Source organism: Rhinichthys klamathensis, unplaced genomic scaffold (assembly GCF_029890125.1).
Source record: "Rhinichthys klamathensis goyatoka isolate OS25496 unplaced genomic scaffold, OSU_Roscu_1.1 h1tg000269l_1, whole genome shotgun sequence".
NCBI lineage: Eukaryota > Metazoa > Chordata > Actinopteri > Cypriniformes > Leuciscidae > Rhinichthys > Rhinichthys klamathensis.
In genome coordinates this window covers 827400-844092 of record NW_026606789.1, presented here as the reverse complement: position 1 = coordinate 844092, position 16693 = coordinate 827400, and the positions used below count along the sequence as shown (strand labels likewise).

The following is a 16693-nucleotide window of genomic DNA, read 5'->3' as shown; positions in this document are numbered from 1 at the left end:
ACTGGGAAATGCGAAGCTAACGTTATCTTGCTATTATTGCGTCCTTGTATGGGAGCTAAAGTTATAACCTCTGGTGGCGAAACGTTTTATCGTTTTTCTGGTAATGTTTCTCTTTTTCTGCATTAAATGAAAGCATTTATCTAACTTGGCGACATTACACCTTGCATGAAGTATCAGTAAAACTACAGGGGGAGGGGACGGGATGAGGAGGAGGGAGGGTCTAGCTAGCCTCTGTTTTGTTTGACAATACTTCCGAACGTCAACAAGAAGTGACGTCACCCAATATCGCTTATAGCACCTTGAAGAGAGGAGGAGGGAGCAGAGGAGAGAGGATGACATGATATACAGATGAAAGTTTAACGAGAGAGAAACCTCATTACATGGCAAATCAGATTGTATGCCACAAAAAAACCTCCAGAAATTGAGATGGTCCTCACTGCAGAACATAAAATCCAGGGGGAGGAGTTGGATCCAGATCCAACTCCTCCCACCTTACATATGCCTAAACCTACCCATCTCCACCCCCTGATCCCTAACCCCACCCCTAATCCTACCCATCTCCACCCCTTAGATCTGGATCCAACTCCGCCCCCTGGATCTCGTGTACTGCAATGAGGTGCTACTGCAGAAATTAGCCCTCTTTGTTGATGCATAGACAGCAGGCCATTGCAAAGTTGTTTACAGAAATTAAAGTAAGATTATGTCCATAAATCTCATGCAGTGAGTTTGCTGAGCTGTGAAAGCTGGAATTTTTTGCTTCTATTTGGTTGTTTATTTTACTGTTACTTACGTAACTATTGTTGTGGCCTTTGACCCAGACATCTTTGATTTATTTTATCCATGTAGGTCACACAGACAAACACTCAAAGCCAAGGAATCTCAATACTTCCTTTAATCTACATGTACCAAATGACCCATGAGAACGAAATGTAGATTATCACAGTTAGACAGACGATTTTTTTTTTGTCTATGATTCAGAAACCGGAGAGATGTTTCATCATCTTGCAGATTAAAGATTACAAGCCTTTTTTGGGTGCTTGTTTTAACATCTGTTCAGATTTAGTGGAGAAAAGAGACAAAGAACAGCTTGTCTTAAAGGTATAGTTCATCCAAAAAAATTAAAATTCTGTCACAATTTATTCACCCTTATGTTGTTTCAAAACTTGATTTAATTTATTTTTCTGAGAAACACAAAAGATGATGTTTTATAAAAAAAAAGGTTTGTTTGGTTTGGGTTTTTTTTGTCCATGCAATGAAGTCATAGGGGTCCAATGTAGTTTTAGTCCCCATTGACTTTCATTGTATGGACAGACATTTGAAACATTCTTCAAAATATCTTCTTTTGTGTTCCACAGAGGAAAGGAAGCCATACAGGTTTAGACTGACTAAAGGCTGAGTAAATGATGACAGAATATTCACTTTTAGGCAAACTGTTTCTTTAAAAACTAATGCATTATATTGTTTTATTAGTATCGTGGGGTTGCTCAAAGTGAGCATAGTTAATCATGCAATGTTGCATGTCTGAATAAGCGTGTATGTGCTGTTCGTCAGTGGAGTGAGTGTGTGCTTGGTGTTGGCAGTGTGGCATTTTCCCCCACTGTGTGCCAGCGAAGGGATTTAATCAACATCCGCCACACTGGGGCAATCTGGCCATGGTGGCTGAAATTTGATTTTTAGGCTAATGCTGGGTGTTGCTAGCCTGGCTCCGCCCTCCTACGCACTTCCGCTCAATTTTATTTTCCTTCAGTACTACGTCTGGGATTGTGCTGTAGACTTTGGTTTCCAGAAATAATTTTTTTACCGGTCCAATCAGCGAACAGAGGGAGTGGCTGAGAACGATGACGTTGATGTAGCGCGTCAGTTTGAGTTGGAGTTCAGTAACGGCAGCGGAGAAAGACGTGAGAAAATCTATTCGGTCCGTTGTTGCAAAACTGCCGAATATCCAGAAGTTAAAGCCGGAGCAAGATCAATGTTTGCTAAGTGTTGTTGGTGGCCATGATGTTGTGGCCCTCCTCCCCACGGGGTTCGGGAAAAGTTTAATTTTCCAGCTCACTCCGCTAGTGGATGAGTTAGCTAAGGCGAACGATAGGATGCAAAGCCGATAGTTGTTGTCGTCTCCTCTTGTTGCACTAATGGAGGACCAAGTGAGGGAGGCAGAGAGGTTAGGAGTTGGTGCTGGGCAGCTCGGTGTGCACGATGATCACTGTACAGCATTTGCGGCAGATCCGAAACGACCGCAGCGGCGTATTGTTAATGATTACACCCAGCTTCGACAGTTGACTGAATACATCACTGTCCTTAGTGTCAAATATACATTTAGAATTGTTCCTTGAACTCTTAAATTCGATGAACAAAACATGCAGCTCTCGTTGACAGACATCTTATTCTAAACATAATCCTCTGATCATTCGGACTTGTTTTTTTTTATTGCTTAAAACAATACACAAGTAATAACAGAAAACATAATACAAAAACAAACAAAAAATAATAATAAAAACAAAACAAAAATAAAACAGTAGGGGGATAATATAAAATAAACATGAACAAGTTAAGAGAATTACATGACACTGAAAAAAGGAAAATAATTACAAACAGATAATGTTTTTAAGGCTTTTTTTGTTCTCAGACAACTTAATTGAAAAGAGGTATTTTTTAAAATTCTTTCACAAATATAAGAAAGAGAGGTTTAGCATTTAGATATTTAGATTTATGAATATGGAATTCGGACTTGTTGTTTCCAGCCGGTTTCGGCGCATGACATCCGTCACGACCACACGTTAGCGATTGGCTATGGCAGATCCTGAGTGACGCTGGGCAGATCCAATAGTTTTGAACTTTAACAGAGAACCCGCCTACAAGGAAGTAAACGTTTCTCAATGGAGCGAGGCCAGACTCTCTGTACAAATGAAATGTACGAGAGTCTGGTAGAACCAGGCTAGGGTGTTGCCTCCCTGTCACACATCTCCTTTTTGCCAGCGCCACCTGGTGACCATTGATTGGTAGTGTACTGTCTATGAAGCTGTGCTGAGTGTATGTGCCAATGGTGAACTAAGCGTTTTGCTGTGATCATCAGCCGTCGGAATACACCTCTAAATATCTCTCCCTTCACCCCACCTGTCACAGTGCTGTATTAAAACCACCAAAGATGGCAGATTCGCTGATGACCGACATAACGTTGCATATTTGGGAGGGTTACATTCTTGCAGTAAAACTGAATGGATACAAAGCTTTGAACATTCCTCTCTCGCTGCACATTTTTTAAAGGGGAACTCATTTTCTCTCAGCAGCAAGTGACTGGATGTGTGCTGTGCTACATGGTATGCTGACATTCATAATTAATGAGGCAATACAATATAATTTATGAGTACTTTGCTGTGATAACTTAAATCACATTTATATGAAATCACAGAATAGTTAGTAATATTTATGACTTGGTCATTAACATGATTAATAGGACAGTCGAGAGCAATTTTGGGTGTGGATATAATTATATCTTTCATGAAGAGGATGTTGAATCAAGAGCTGTTCCATTTCTTATGTCTTTTTTGCTTAAAAGTACAGTCATAATTGGTTCAGACAGATGTACTTTTATAATTGTCCATTGTTTGAAAGGCTTTATGCTTTCCCTTGGGTGCCATTGTTCAACCGGCCAACAGGACTACAGATGAAAACTAGCCCTTGGCTAACTCTGGCATGTTACAGGTGTACTGTTGTTAATATGCACTGTCCTGGTAAATAAATAAATAAATTTGAAAGTTGAGACATGTCTGTGGTTTAGTTAATCTGCTTTTTTTCCTCTTTCTATCCCAGTCAGTGGGATTTTAAGTTTTTATTGTGAAGTGAAGATTTAGACCAGCAAGAGTTAAACCAGTTTAATGGAATTTTAAATCATTACAGACTGAATTTTACTTGCATTTAATACTGTATTTAATGTTGTATTTAATGTTTTGTTTGTTTATGTGTCAGGATCGAAAGCTGACCAAGGCGGAGCAGCAACGGTTTAAAGAGGAGGCTGAAATGCTGAAGGGTCTACAGCACCCCAACATTGTGCGTTTCTATGATTCCTGGGAGTCTGTTCTTAGAGGCAAGAAGTGTATCGTCCTAGTGACTGAGCTCATGACATCAGGAACACTCAAAACGTGTGTATCATTACATTTGTATTTTTATCTCTTTGTAATTGAATATATTAATATTAATGTAAATACGATAATATTATATTGTAAATTGTGTGTGTAGATAGATAGATAGATAGATGGATAGATGGATAGATGGATAGATAGATAGATAGATAGATAGATAGATAGATAGATAGATAGATAGATAGATAGATAGATAGATAGATAGATAGATAGATAGATAGTAGTGTCAAAAATATAGATATTTCGATAAGTATCGATACTGAAATATCTGAAACGGTTCCAATAGGCCTACTTCTTTTCTGCGGTATTGATACATAGATACCAGCTGACAGCTTGTCTTTTTTTTTTTTGGAAACATAGTTCAACTATTCAAATAAAGCCTCCCTGTGCTGTGTGTAAGCTATTTCAAATGATCTGTATGGTGGTATATATGGCAGTTTTCTAGCCTGGATGCCAGCCCGAACCCCGCCCACAACATTTTTTGGTCGGGAAGTTCGGTCTGGACTCGATCCATTGAGGAGTAATTATTATCGGTTTAGAATTAGTCGGGCCAATCAAATTGCTAGGGCGGGCTTTATACGATGATGGACAGATGATCTGCAGTTACGTAATCATCACGTTATCAAAGAGCGCTTGGGTTGAACTGGTTTCCCTCAAAGTTGACTGCAGCTGGAGAATTGAGATGTAACGTTATAGATTCCGCTATCGCGTCTGTTGTAAAAGAAATCGACAGCACATTCATTTTAAAAGACGAACAGAGAACTGCAATCAAGGCATTTGTCGATCGGAAAGATGTGTTTGCCGTCCTTCCTACGGGATTCGGCAAAAGTTTAATTTATCAGCTGGCTCCGATGGTAACTAAGAAGATGGGACGCAATGAAAACCCTGTGGTCGTTGTGGTTTCTCCTTTGGTCGCACTCATGGAGGACCAAGTAAAAGAAGCAACACTCATTATTTTACTACTTCTTCCAGCGTGCGTGTAGTTGAGTTCTGTTGACAATTTGCGCAGCTCATAATAAAAACACTTACTGCGTTGCTCTGATTGGTTGTAGGTCTATCCAATTGAGTTTTTTTTTTTTTTTTTTTGGTTCGGTTAAGACACGCCTCATAATCAAAGCCCTATGGAGCAGTATCAGACTCACATTCTGATTAGAATATGAGTATGACGAAATCAGGCTAGCAGTTTTCCCCATGGTATCAAAAATGGTATCGATATAACAATGATATAGAATAATTTAAATAAAGATATAGATATAGAATAATTTGGGACAATAGCCCCCGGAACACTATTTCAACCAAGGGGGACAACACCCCTCCCCCACTGTAACACGATTTCATGGGGATGAAACTAACCCCCAACCCCTCCCACTAGCACCCCATCAGAAACCCAATTTCAAGGGGGCCAACAACCTGCACCAGGGCCCTGGATACCCCAGCTACGGCCCTGGCTGTGAACAATCAATGTTTTGCACCATATTCCGTCATTTATCCTATTCAATTTGTTTGTAAATCTGGCCGACTTGTCAGCTTTTTCTGGTATACGTGCAAAATGTTACTCATTTGTTTTTGTTTTTTTAACCATTTAGGCTGTTGCTGACAAGATTCATTCTATTTATCTATTTATCAATTTATCAACATCCAGTAAGGTTGCAAACTTCTTACTGTATTAATGAACTCATGACTGTTTTTCCTGTGCTTCAGGTACCTTAAGCGCTTTAAGGTGATGAAGCCCAAGGTTCTACGCAGCTGGTGCAGGCAAATCCTAAAGGGTCTTCAGTTCCTACACACGCGTACGCCACCCATTGTGCACCGTGACCTCAAGTGTGACAATATCTTCATCACAGGTCCAACCGGATCAGTGAAAATTGGTGACCTGGGCCTTGCCACCCTCATGCGGACATCTTTTGCCAAGAGTGTCATAGGTCTGTTACTTTTATTTAGTTTCCTGTGTATAGTAGAAGTTGATATGTGACGGACCCCTTTATAGCCTTTTGGTGAGACACTTTTCCTAAATGGTTGCAGGTCTTCCACACTAGTGGCTGTAATTACGATGACTATCAAGTAGGGCTGGGCGATTGTACAGTAACTTGAGTTTGGATGCAGATGTAAATTTATGTTCATTAAAAAAAACATCTGTAAAAATTGTAACAACCTCATTTTTATTGGGTAAAATTATGTTTTGCATAGTATTTAGTAGTGGTGTGAATCGTCACTCGTCTCACGATTCAATTCGATTACGATTGTCAACGATTCGATTCGACAGGACCATTTAGAACAAACACTAGTAAATACTAAAAACACATGAAAATGTCAAGTGTACTTGTAATGACGCACACACACTGGCACTCAACTCGCTCGCTCACACCCTCGCGCACACACGCATGTAGCCACGCTCGCAGCCTCACGCGCACGCACTCGCACTCGAGCTCATGCTGTAAATTTTAAAATAGCTGGGTGCATTTTTTATTAGTCACTTGACTCACTTTTGTGTTTCGCCTCCCTCCGCCATTTTACGCTAGCGCCAGAAGTGATATGTGATGAATTACATCAGAAAACGGCAGTAGACTATAATCTATTACTCGTCCACGTCCACATCGCGATGCAACGATTAATTTCAACACCCCTAGAATTTAGACCATGTTAACCACAGGGAAAAATTACGCATTGGACCCTTACTACCATGGTAAATAGTAACTATATTGTTTCTATGGTATTTGTTATGAAAAACAGTAACCTAAAGACATTTAGTATAATACAAATGCACAAAAACTGCTAGACTATAACTTAATAACAAAAATACTGTAATTATATTCCATTACTCCTTTAATAGCCTACATTCAGTGTCTACATTAATAATTATTATAAAAATCTATATGAATAAACTACATTTATGCCACAATACCATGGTTTCAGTTAGTGTTACTACAGTAAATAATGGTAAATGTTGCCGACTTGTGAAAAGCTTTCTAACTGTTTTGTTGTGGCTCAATGTTTCTCCTGTTTTCCACGTCAGCGTTGGCGAAAATATCGGCGCTGTTTCATCTGGCTTTAAACTAGTTTAAATCATGAGGCATTTGATTTGTGGTTTGTATGGGAGAACTCTGCCCCGAACTCGAACGCTTCTCACTGGTTCTCACAGCGCTGTTTAGTGGGCAAGTGATCGAGACGGTCAGCCTGAGTAAATACATTCGCTCTAAGCTCACTGCAGTGTGTTTTGAGCCAAGCTGATAAATGTTCTGTGTGGCATGGTTCAAACGAGCAGCTCTGTTTTCTTTCCACTTTGGCACGTTTACTGTTTAATGTTTCTCAGATGAAACGGAAATGAGAGCGCTTATCAGTTAGGTAAATTGGTATTGGCACCAGTGCGTTGTTTTATAACACGCATGCGCAGCATTATTTGCATCCTGCATAAACATTATATCGAGCACTTAACAAACTTTTGTTATACATTTATCGAGGAAAATTATATTGTGATAATTATCTTTATCGCCAAGCCCTACTGTCAAGGATCCAAGAAAAGGTATTCTTGCTTCCTTTGCTCTTCAGCTATCTTAACTCGTATTGCCACATTGGAGCTAACTAAAGAGCACTGTTCCACATTATTGATCGCAATATGTGCACACATAAAAACATCAATACCTATTGATTTTTTTAATATTTGCTGAGAAGAAAGTTAGCACACCAGATATTCACATTAGTACAAACATAATAAAGGAAGCAACCTGAACACTCCCAGCAGCAGCATATTTGGGAAAAAGTATTCAATTATTGAAGTCTTATTACTAAGTTAGAGGTCGCTGCAAAGGGTATCATGATTAGCAAGATCCGTGAAAGCACCAGGGTGCTGCATAGATGAGGATTTCTGCTTGCAGCGGCTAAAATCCTTCATTTGAATTTCAGTAATTGTGAGATCAAGCCTTCTTGATTGTTTTAAAGATTATATACCTCTGTTTTGCAGTTGAATCTGAGGGAAATGATTTGCACTCTTTTTGGCTTGTTAGAGATTTTTTTTTAAAAATGGATTAAAAAAAAATATGGAGGATGCACATTAATAGGCTTCAGAAGTTTTCGTGACTACTTGTGCATTGATTGGCTGTTGTCAAGGAAAAAAGTAGTTGTTTTTAATCATAGCAACAGAAGACAAAGATAGCAAAAATGACAAACAGATGCCAAAAGAGATAGGATGTCAAATGAATGTTGTATTGGTTTCTTAGGTACTCCGGAATTCATGGCCCCAGAGATGTACGAGGAGCACTATGACGAGTCAGTAGATGTCTATGCCTTTGGCATGTGCATGCTAGAAATGGCTACCTCAGAGTACCCATATTCAGAATGCCAAAATGCTGCACAGATCTACCGCAAAGTCACCAGTGTAAGTCTTTGTATGACTCTTGATTTGTAGACTATTATTGGGTGAATTCACTAAATTATTGCAATACTAATACAATATTGGGAAGTGAGCCAGGCATATTGTTTAGCAAAGATTCACAAATAAACATCACTCTCAGCAGGCAAAGTTAATTCTGAGTGAATTCACCCTATTGTTTTTATTTTTAATATTTAAACACACGATTTTTGTATGCACATACTAGCATCCAGGTGTTTTGAGAATCATGTGGGGGATTAACACACACAATTTTCTCTCTGTGCAGGGTATCAAGCCTGCCAGTTTTGACAAAGTAAATGACCCTGAGGTAAAAGAAATCATTGAGGGCTGTATTCGCCAAAACCGATTAGAGCGGTAAGCACTTAAATGGTTGAAGTTCTTGTGTAAGTGAAGCAAGAATGCAAAGTGATGTAAATTCCTTCTTTTCACCCTCAGGCTCTCAGTGAAGGACCTTCTAAATCATGCCTTCTTTGCGGAGGACACCGGCGTGCGTGTGGAGCTTGCTGAGGAAGATACTGGCTGCAAAGACTGCCTGGCCCTGCGCATCTGGGTTGAAGATCCAAAGAAACTCAAAGGCAAGCACAAGGACAATGAGGCCATTGAGTTCAGCTATGACCTGGAGAATGACAGTGCTGAAGAAGTTGCACTGGAGATGGTGAGAAACAGAAAAGTGGTTTTTTTATAAATGCTACAATAAACTACCATTTGTGCTATTTATTGTGTTTTAATGAACAGTTCAACCTAAAAATGGAAATACTGTCCTCATGTCATTCCAAACCTGTTTGACTTTTGTCTAGAACACAAAAAGTTTTTTTATAAAAATAAATATCATTAATTTCTGTTCTTTCCAATATAATCACAGTCAAAGAAGACTGGAGCGAATGGCGAAAACATCTGACACATTTAAAAAAAAACACATTTTTACACTTTCTGTTTCTAAGGTGCTTTTGCATCAAGTTTAGAATGACATGAAAATGATGTAAACGATGACAGTTTTTATTTTTGGGTGAACTCTCTTTAAGACAACTTGTCTCTTTTTTTATTTTTTCTCTATTTCTATTACGTTTTTATAGGTGAAGTCTGGCTTTTTCCATGAAAGTGATGCTAAGGTGGTGGGGAAGTCCATTAGAGACAGGGTGACTCTAATTAAGAAGTCCCGTGAACGGCGACAACATCAGCTCCTTCAGCAGCAACAACAACAAAGTCTTGATGACCGCCGTGACTCCACAGTCCTTACCTCCTCCTTTTCCTATGTTCATCCTTCCTGCACCACCTCCTCACAGGGCACAGGAGCTGCTGCAACTGCTGGGGGTCAGGGAGAGGCAGAGGAGCTGCCAGAAGTAGACCAACATGTCCAACAGCAAGGGACTGCATTGGGCTTCAAAGGTGCACAATTAATTTAGAATCACAGTCTTATTAACAGGATATAACAGGCACTTGTAACTATTATTTGCCCCAAATTGGTGTATACATGTTGATTTGGCCGTCTACTTTTCCATATTCAGAGGGTGAGAGTCTTCCTCCTGTCAGTGGACAAAGCCAAGCCTTTTCCGTACCGGAGTCAGGGAACCCATGTGCTCTTGCTCAAACCAGCTACCCCACTGGCACATCTGTAAGTACCACTACTTCAGAAACAATTTTTTTTTATCTAGTGCCATACAACCCCTGCTGCTGAATCACCACCATTCTTGCTCATTTGAAACCTTTGTTATACAGTTAAAAAAAAGAAAAAAAGAAGTAATTGTTGTGTGAATGTACTCTTTGGTCAGATAAGAATTGTTTCCTTTATTTAGGGAGTGAAAGGAGCAGGGGTTATATCTCACCCCCAGCTGCTCCCTATTGGTCAGAGCGGAGGGGTTTCAAATGTGCCTGTTGGCCAGAATGGTGGGATATCTGGCATTTACATTGGTCAAAGTGGTGGTGGGGCTCCTAACATTCCTGTGGCACAGACTTTCATTCAACCAGTCGCTATGGCATCACAGGTCCCATTAAGTGTGCCTCAACAATATTCTCAGGTGATTGTCTCCCTTGTGTCCAGCTTCACTGTGTGCTTTTTCCTTCTCTCAGTTCACTGTTGCACTGGACACAATAATTAGCATCTAAAGCAAATCAATCCAGGGAGACTTCATTCAGTCTGTCAAATGTTAAGTTATTTTAGAGGAATATGTTGAGGGACTGCTAGGTTACTTCACTCATCAAGGTATGTGCCTTTGACAAAATATAGACATGGCACAGAAAAACATATATTTTGATAAGTGACAATACACTCACCGGCCACTTTATTAGGTACCCCATGCTAGTAACGGGTTGGACCCCCTTTTGCCTTCAGAACTGCCTCAATTCTTCGTGGCATAGATTCAACAAGGTGCTGGAAGCATTCCTCAGGGAGTTTGGTCCATATTGACATGATGGCATCACACAGTTGCCGCAGATTTGTCGGCTGCACATCCATAATGCGAATCTCCCGTTCCACCACATCCCAAAGATGCTCTTTTGGGTTGAGATCTGGTGACTGTGGAGGCCATTTTAGTACAGTGAACTCATTGTCATGTTCAAGAAACCAATTTGAAATGATTAGAGCTTTGTGACATGGTGGAAGTAGCCATCAGAGGATGGGTACATGGTGGCCATAAAGGGATGGACATGGTCAGAAACAATGCTCAGGTAGGCCGTGGCATTTAAACGATGCCCAATTGGCACTAAGGGGCCTAAAGTGTGCCAGGAAAACATCCCCCACACCATTACACCACCACCACCAGCCTGCACAGTGGGAACAAGGCATGATGGTTCCATGTTCTCATTCTGTTTACGCCAAATTCTGACTCTAACATCTGAATGTCTCAACAGAAATCGAGACTCATCAGACCAGGCAACATTTTTCCAGTCTTCAACTGTTCAATTTTGGTGAGCTCTTGCAAATTGTAGCCTCTTTTTCCTATTTGTAGTGGAGATGAGTGGTACCCGGTGGAGTCTTCTGCTGTTGTAGCCCATCCGCCTCAAGGTTGTGCGTGTTGTGGCTTCACAAATGCTTTGCTGCATACCTCGGTTGTAACGAGTGGTTATTTCAGTCACTGTCGCCCTTCTATCAGCTCGAACCAGTCTGGCCATTCTCCTCTGACCTCTGGCATCAACAAGGCATTTCCGCCCACAGAACTGCCACTCACTGGATGTTTTTTCTTTTTCGGACCATTCTCTGTAAACCCTAGAGATGGTTGTGCGTGAAAATCCCAGTAGATTAGCAGTTTCTGAAATACTCAGACCAGCCCTTCTGGCACCAACAATCATGCCACGTTCAAAGTCACTCAAATCAATTTTCTTCCCCATACTGATGCTCGGTTTGAACTGCAGGAGATTGTCTTGACCATGTCTACATGCCTAAATGCACTGAGTTGCCGCCATGTGATTGGCTGCTTAGAAATTAAGTGTTAACGAGCAGTTGGACAGGTGTACCTAATAAAGTGGCCGGTGAGTGTATATAGACATGGCACTCTGTTACTGAAATACTAATTGAATTTCCTAAGATATCTATCTGCAATCTGTGACTTTGATTTAGGTCATGTGCTGAGCTACATGATGTTCACTGACCTACATATTTAATGTTTGGTCCAGAGAACATATTTGTTGTTGAAATTCACTGAATGCTGAACCAAATGAGCTGATAATTTGAAAGAAATAATGGTTGTATTGGCTGTATATAGTCCTTGAATTGTAAATATGAATTGTTTCTAGAATATAATTCATAGTTCAATTTATTGTCGTATAAAATTGTATGGTGTTAGACAGTAAGACATTTGTCAAGTCAAGAATACAGATAAATGCAAAACAATGAATCAAAGCAAACTGACTGCAAAAATAGCCCCACAGCTGTATCACACTAGACCCATCAAGTATAATTTGTTTTCATCAAACTCTGTGAAAATTTGGCATACCTGAACGAAAGCGCTGCAGTCATTCAAAAACCCTTGCTGCGTAGACTTTATTCACAGCAGCACCATCTTTGATTTTTAACGAGAATGATAGCAAGGCTGTGAGGCATAGACATACTGTACATCTCTTCAGTGGGTTGTACTGTTATTTAATGGTTTTGGATTTTTCTGCTGACAAAACACTGCAAAAATATCTTTCCAAGAAATTTCAGTAGACAAAAAAAAAAAACCTCCAGACAACATGATCTGTGTAAAATTAGTAGTGATCTAGGGGCTTTTTACAGCGGATGCCTTTAAAAACAAGGCAAGTCTATCCCTCACAACCTCGCTTTCATACCTGTCATGGCTCTGCTCTGAATAAAGTCTATTGCAGGGCCAATATTTGCCAGTAGGATTCTTTTTTTTTTATGCTCAAAATTGCATTTAGTATAGTACAGCTTTAATGATGGATTGGTCTGACCTGAACACCATCTGTAATGTCTTTCATTCTTGGAATACAGCTGCCTCTGATCTGAGGTGGTGTATAATCAAAAAACAACAGCATTGATCGTAGTATGAACAGTCTAAGAATAACCTAATAACTGCACGTGCAGAATGTTGTTTCATGTTTTTTGCTTTCCAAAATGTCTTGTTTCCTTTGGATGATTAATGAAGTGCACTAATGCTTCGCTCTCTCTTTTTCTCCCTCCCACCACTACTTGCTACCCAACTCCATGATCTGGCCTATCCATCCTTCCCAAATAATTTCCAAATGTGTTTTTCCCACCAGCCCCTTCCACCATACTCAACAGATGTTACATCCTCGCAAATGTTACACTCCCGACCCGCTGATGCTTCCACTCCCCACAGTTCTCTTGTACAGTCGCAGTCATACATCCCCCCAATATCACCCCAGGCACCCATGACTGTCCTCACTTCCTCCATCCCAGCTGGAGAACCCATAGCATCAGTAGGCAACAACATGCCACCCATGCAGACCCAAACTAGTATTGCTCCTGTTCAACCTACTGATGTTTTGCCCAAGCAAACAATTGTTCAGACGCAACAGCAGGTGATGTCAGAATTGCCCGGAACGTTGCAACTGAACATTCAGCAAGCAACACCACAAAAGCAGGCAAATATAATGCAGCAGCGCCAGACTGTGGTGTTGCCACAGCCGACGGACCAGGTTCAACAAATGGCCGTTTTATTACAACAGCCACAGAATATAGAACAACACCAGGTGGTTCTGCAGGAACAGCCACCACATTCCAGTGCATCTCAGCAGCCATATATCCCATTGCCACAGCAGAACCAGCCAACAATGTCCAATCCACAGCAAGGTGAGCTACAACAGCAGGTGTACATACAACAACCTCCAAGCAAACCCCAACAAGTTGTGATACAGCAGCATCAGCTGTCAGTGCAACAATCCTCAGTAGAACAATATCAACACCAGACTCAGCAGCAACAGGCACAGCAAGTTTATGTGCAACAAATAGCTGAATCACAAGAGCAGGGCATGATAAAAACCATGGTTCAACAGCCACCGGTACTCCAAACAATCCAGCAGCCATTGCAATTGACGGAGCAACAACAACAGCAACTTCTGATAAGGCAACAAATTGAGCAGCAACAGAAAGCCGTTTTGCACAATCAAATGGAGCAACAACATCAACAAGTTTATATTCAGCCACAACAACAAGTTGAGCAACAACAAATTCTTCTGCAGCAACAACAAAACTTGGCCGTACAGCAACAGATCGAGCAACAGCAGCAAGCATTACAGCAACAAAAGCAAATAGAACAGCAGCAAAAAGCCATTTTACAGCAACAGGTGGAACAACAAAGACAACAGCAACAGGCTTTGTTTCAGCAACAGCAACTGGAGCAACAACAAGCACTATTGCAGCAGCAGCAACGTGAACAACAACAGGCTCTTCTGCAGCAACAACAGTTGGAACAGCAAGCTTTGCTACAACAACAGCAGCAACTCCAGTTACAGCAGCAACAAGCGCTTTTACATCAGCAACAGTTGGAGCAGCAACAGCAGGCTTTGTTTAAACAGCAGCAACAACAGCAGCAGCAGCAAGCACTCATTCAGCAGCAGCAAAAGTTAGAGCAAAATGTACTGCTGCAGCTTCAACAGCAGACAAACATTGAACAGCAACAAACTTTACTACGCCAGCAGCCTCAGCAGATAGAGCAACATGTTTTACAGCAACAGCCGCAACTACAGAAGCCGACGGATCAACAATTGCAGCAGCAGATATTTCAACAACAGACTGAGCAGCAACAACAGACATTGCTACAACAGAGAGAGTCACAGATGCAGCAACATTTTCTGATGCAACAACACCAGATTGAATTACAGCGACAACAAGCTCTACAAGCCGAGAAACAACTGCAACAAGTTTTGATGCAGCAACAGCATATAGAGCAACATGCAGCTCTCGTAGATCAGGCAAACCTAGGGAAATCTCAGCCTCCTGAGATGGTCCAGCAGATTAGTCAAATGCAGCACTCTCAACAAATAATTTCCTCACAACCTCAACCTCATCTTTCTCAACAACAAACACAAACTGAGCAGCAACAGGTCTTGATTCAGCAGCAACAAGCCATCCTTCCCCAGGCATCGCATAGACCTTCTCTGGTAGATTTACAAGTTTCATCCCTGGTTCAAGCGGTTCCAAAAATGGTTAATGCTCAAATACCTAGTCAAGTTCCAGCCCCAGTACTCATCCAGCAACAGGTACCACCTCAGATGTCGGCTCAACCTTCAGCGCAAGTTCAAATCCAGAGTCAAGGGGACCCTGGAATTTATGGTCAGATTCCCCTGCAGACTCAAAGTCATCCTGCACAACAGTCAATTGGAGGCCATATTCAAGCAGGCCAGCTGCAAGTTCCACAACCGACCCAACAAATCAAATCTCCAACACAAGTTCCTACACCACAACCCATTCATTCGTTTGTACCAACTCCAACACAAATGGTCTCACAAGGGCAAACCCTTCCATCCCAAACTCAATTGGTACCACCTCAAGCTGCAACTTCTCTCCAGTGTCAAGTCGTGGTAGGGTCACCTGCACCTGCTCCTCTTGTGCATGCTACAGTGCCCGCTGCTTCTACACTTATGCCCACACAATATGCTCAAGCACCTGTCGGTCCGCAAACCATTCAGTCTCCTCAACTAGACCTCACACAACCTGTGAAACAACAACAGCAGCCGCCTGTGCAGCAATTTCAGCAAGCAGTACTTTCTCCTGTGTCACATGCGCCTACCATCAACCCAATGGCCACTTCATCAATGCAGTGCTATTTACAACAGACAAACCAATCACAAATGCAGGCTCCTCCCGTCATCCAAGCTCAGCAACATCCAGTCAGTGGGGCCTTGATGCAGGCGGTCTTGAAGCCCATGCCTCCAGTGCAACCTCAGGCTACCCAACAGCATGAGCAGCAACTGCCTCAAGCCCACCATGTGCAGCAACAGCTCCACCATCAACATCAGACCCAACCTGTGCAGCAGCTTCTACCCCCTAATGCTGTTCTACCACACGATCTCCTTCAACAACCTTGTCAGCCTCAATCAGTGCTCCAACATATGCTCCCGGTGAACATAGCTCCTAGTCAGGTACCTCAGACCCAAGCTAGAACGGTACCTCTGTACAGTCAGGTGGTTTCGTGTCTACCACCCTTGCCCCAGAACCAGCAGAAACAAACTCTTCCTGCTCAAACACACTCAAACGCACAAGCGCATACCCACATAGAGGCTACTGGGAGTTTCGAGCAGCCTGATTACTCCCAAGCTGCCTTTATACCATCACAAATCCCCCCAAGTCCATCTCATTATTCCCTACAGCCCTCTGCCAATCTCCCAGTCCTACAACCAGCTTTCCCAGTTTCAGAAATTCCTGTCCCAGCAGAGGCACAGCTAAACCAGGCAAAGCCTGCTGACATGATCCCTGATTCCCCTCCTACTGTCAATGCTTCACGGTCCCATGACTCTAATGGCTCTGTGTTGCCCACCACCTCGCTGGCAGAAAGTGATGCTGCATTGCTGGGCATTGCTCAGGTACAAAAGCACTTTATATTAGTTTCAAATATATAACACATTACAGTGAGCATTTTTGTCCTGCGAGTTTATAGCAATATCTAAAAGTGCCCCATATACATGTATGTGAAGGTTCTGCAGAACAGATTAATGAAGGTAGAAGACAAACAAACATCTATCTCTTCTAACTCTGTTAACTTGAGATACA

General features: G+C 41.6%; 1 protein-coding gene across 3 annotated transcripts in view; it reads left to right on the top strand.

Moving 5' to 3' along the window:
- The window catches only part of si:dkey-151g10.3 (serine/threonine-protein kinase WNK3), a 54886-nt gene that overhangs the window by 26802 nt on the left and 11391 nt on the right, over window positions 1-16693 (top strand). For 2 of the 3 annotated variants that reach the window (XM_056268131.1, XM_056268130.1), the window contains exons 3-11: window positions 3967-4139; window positions 5841-6061; window positions 8354-8511; window positions 8792-8880; window positions 8962-9181; window positions 9600-9912; window positions 10032-10138; window positions 10320-10541; window positions 13222-16506. In XM_056268131.1, coding sequence (XP_056124106.1) covers window positions 3967-4139; window positions 5841-6061; window positions 8354-8511; window positions 8792-8880; window positions 8962-9181; window positions 9600-9912; window positions 10032-10138; window positions 10320-10541; window positions 13222-16506 — 4788 coding nt within the window. The remainder of the gene's footprint in view (window positions 1-3966; window positions 4140-5840; window positions 6062-8353; window positions 8512-8791; window positions 8881-8961; window positions 9182-9599; window positions 9913-10031; window positions 10139-10319; window positions 10542-13221; window positions 16507-16693) is intronic. The other variant, XM_056268132.1, reaches the window with a different exon arrangement.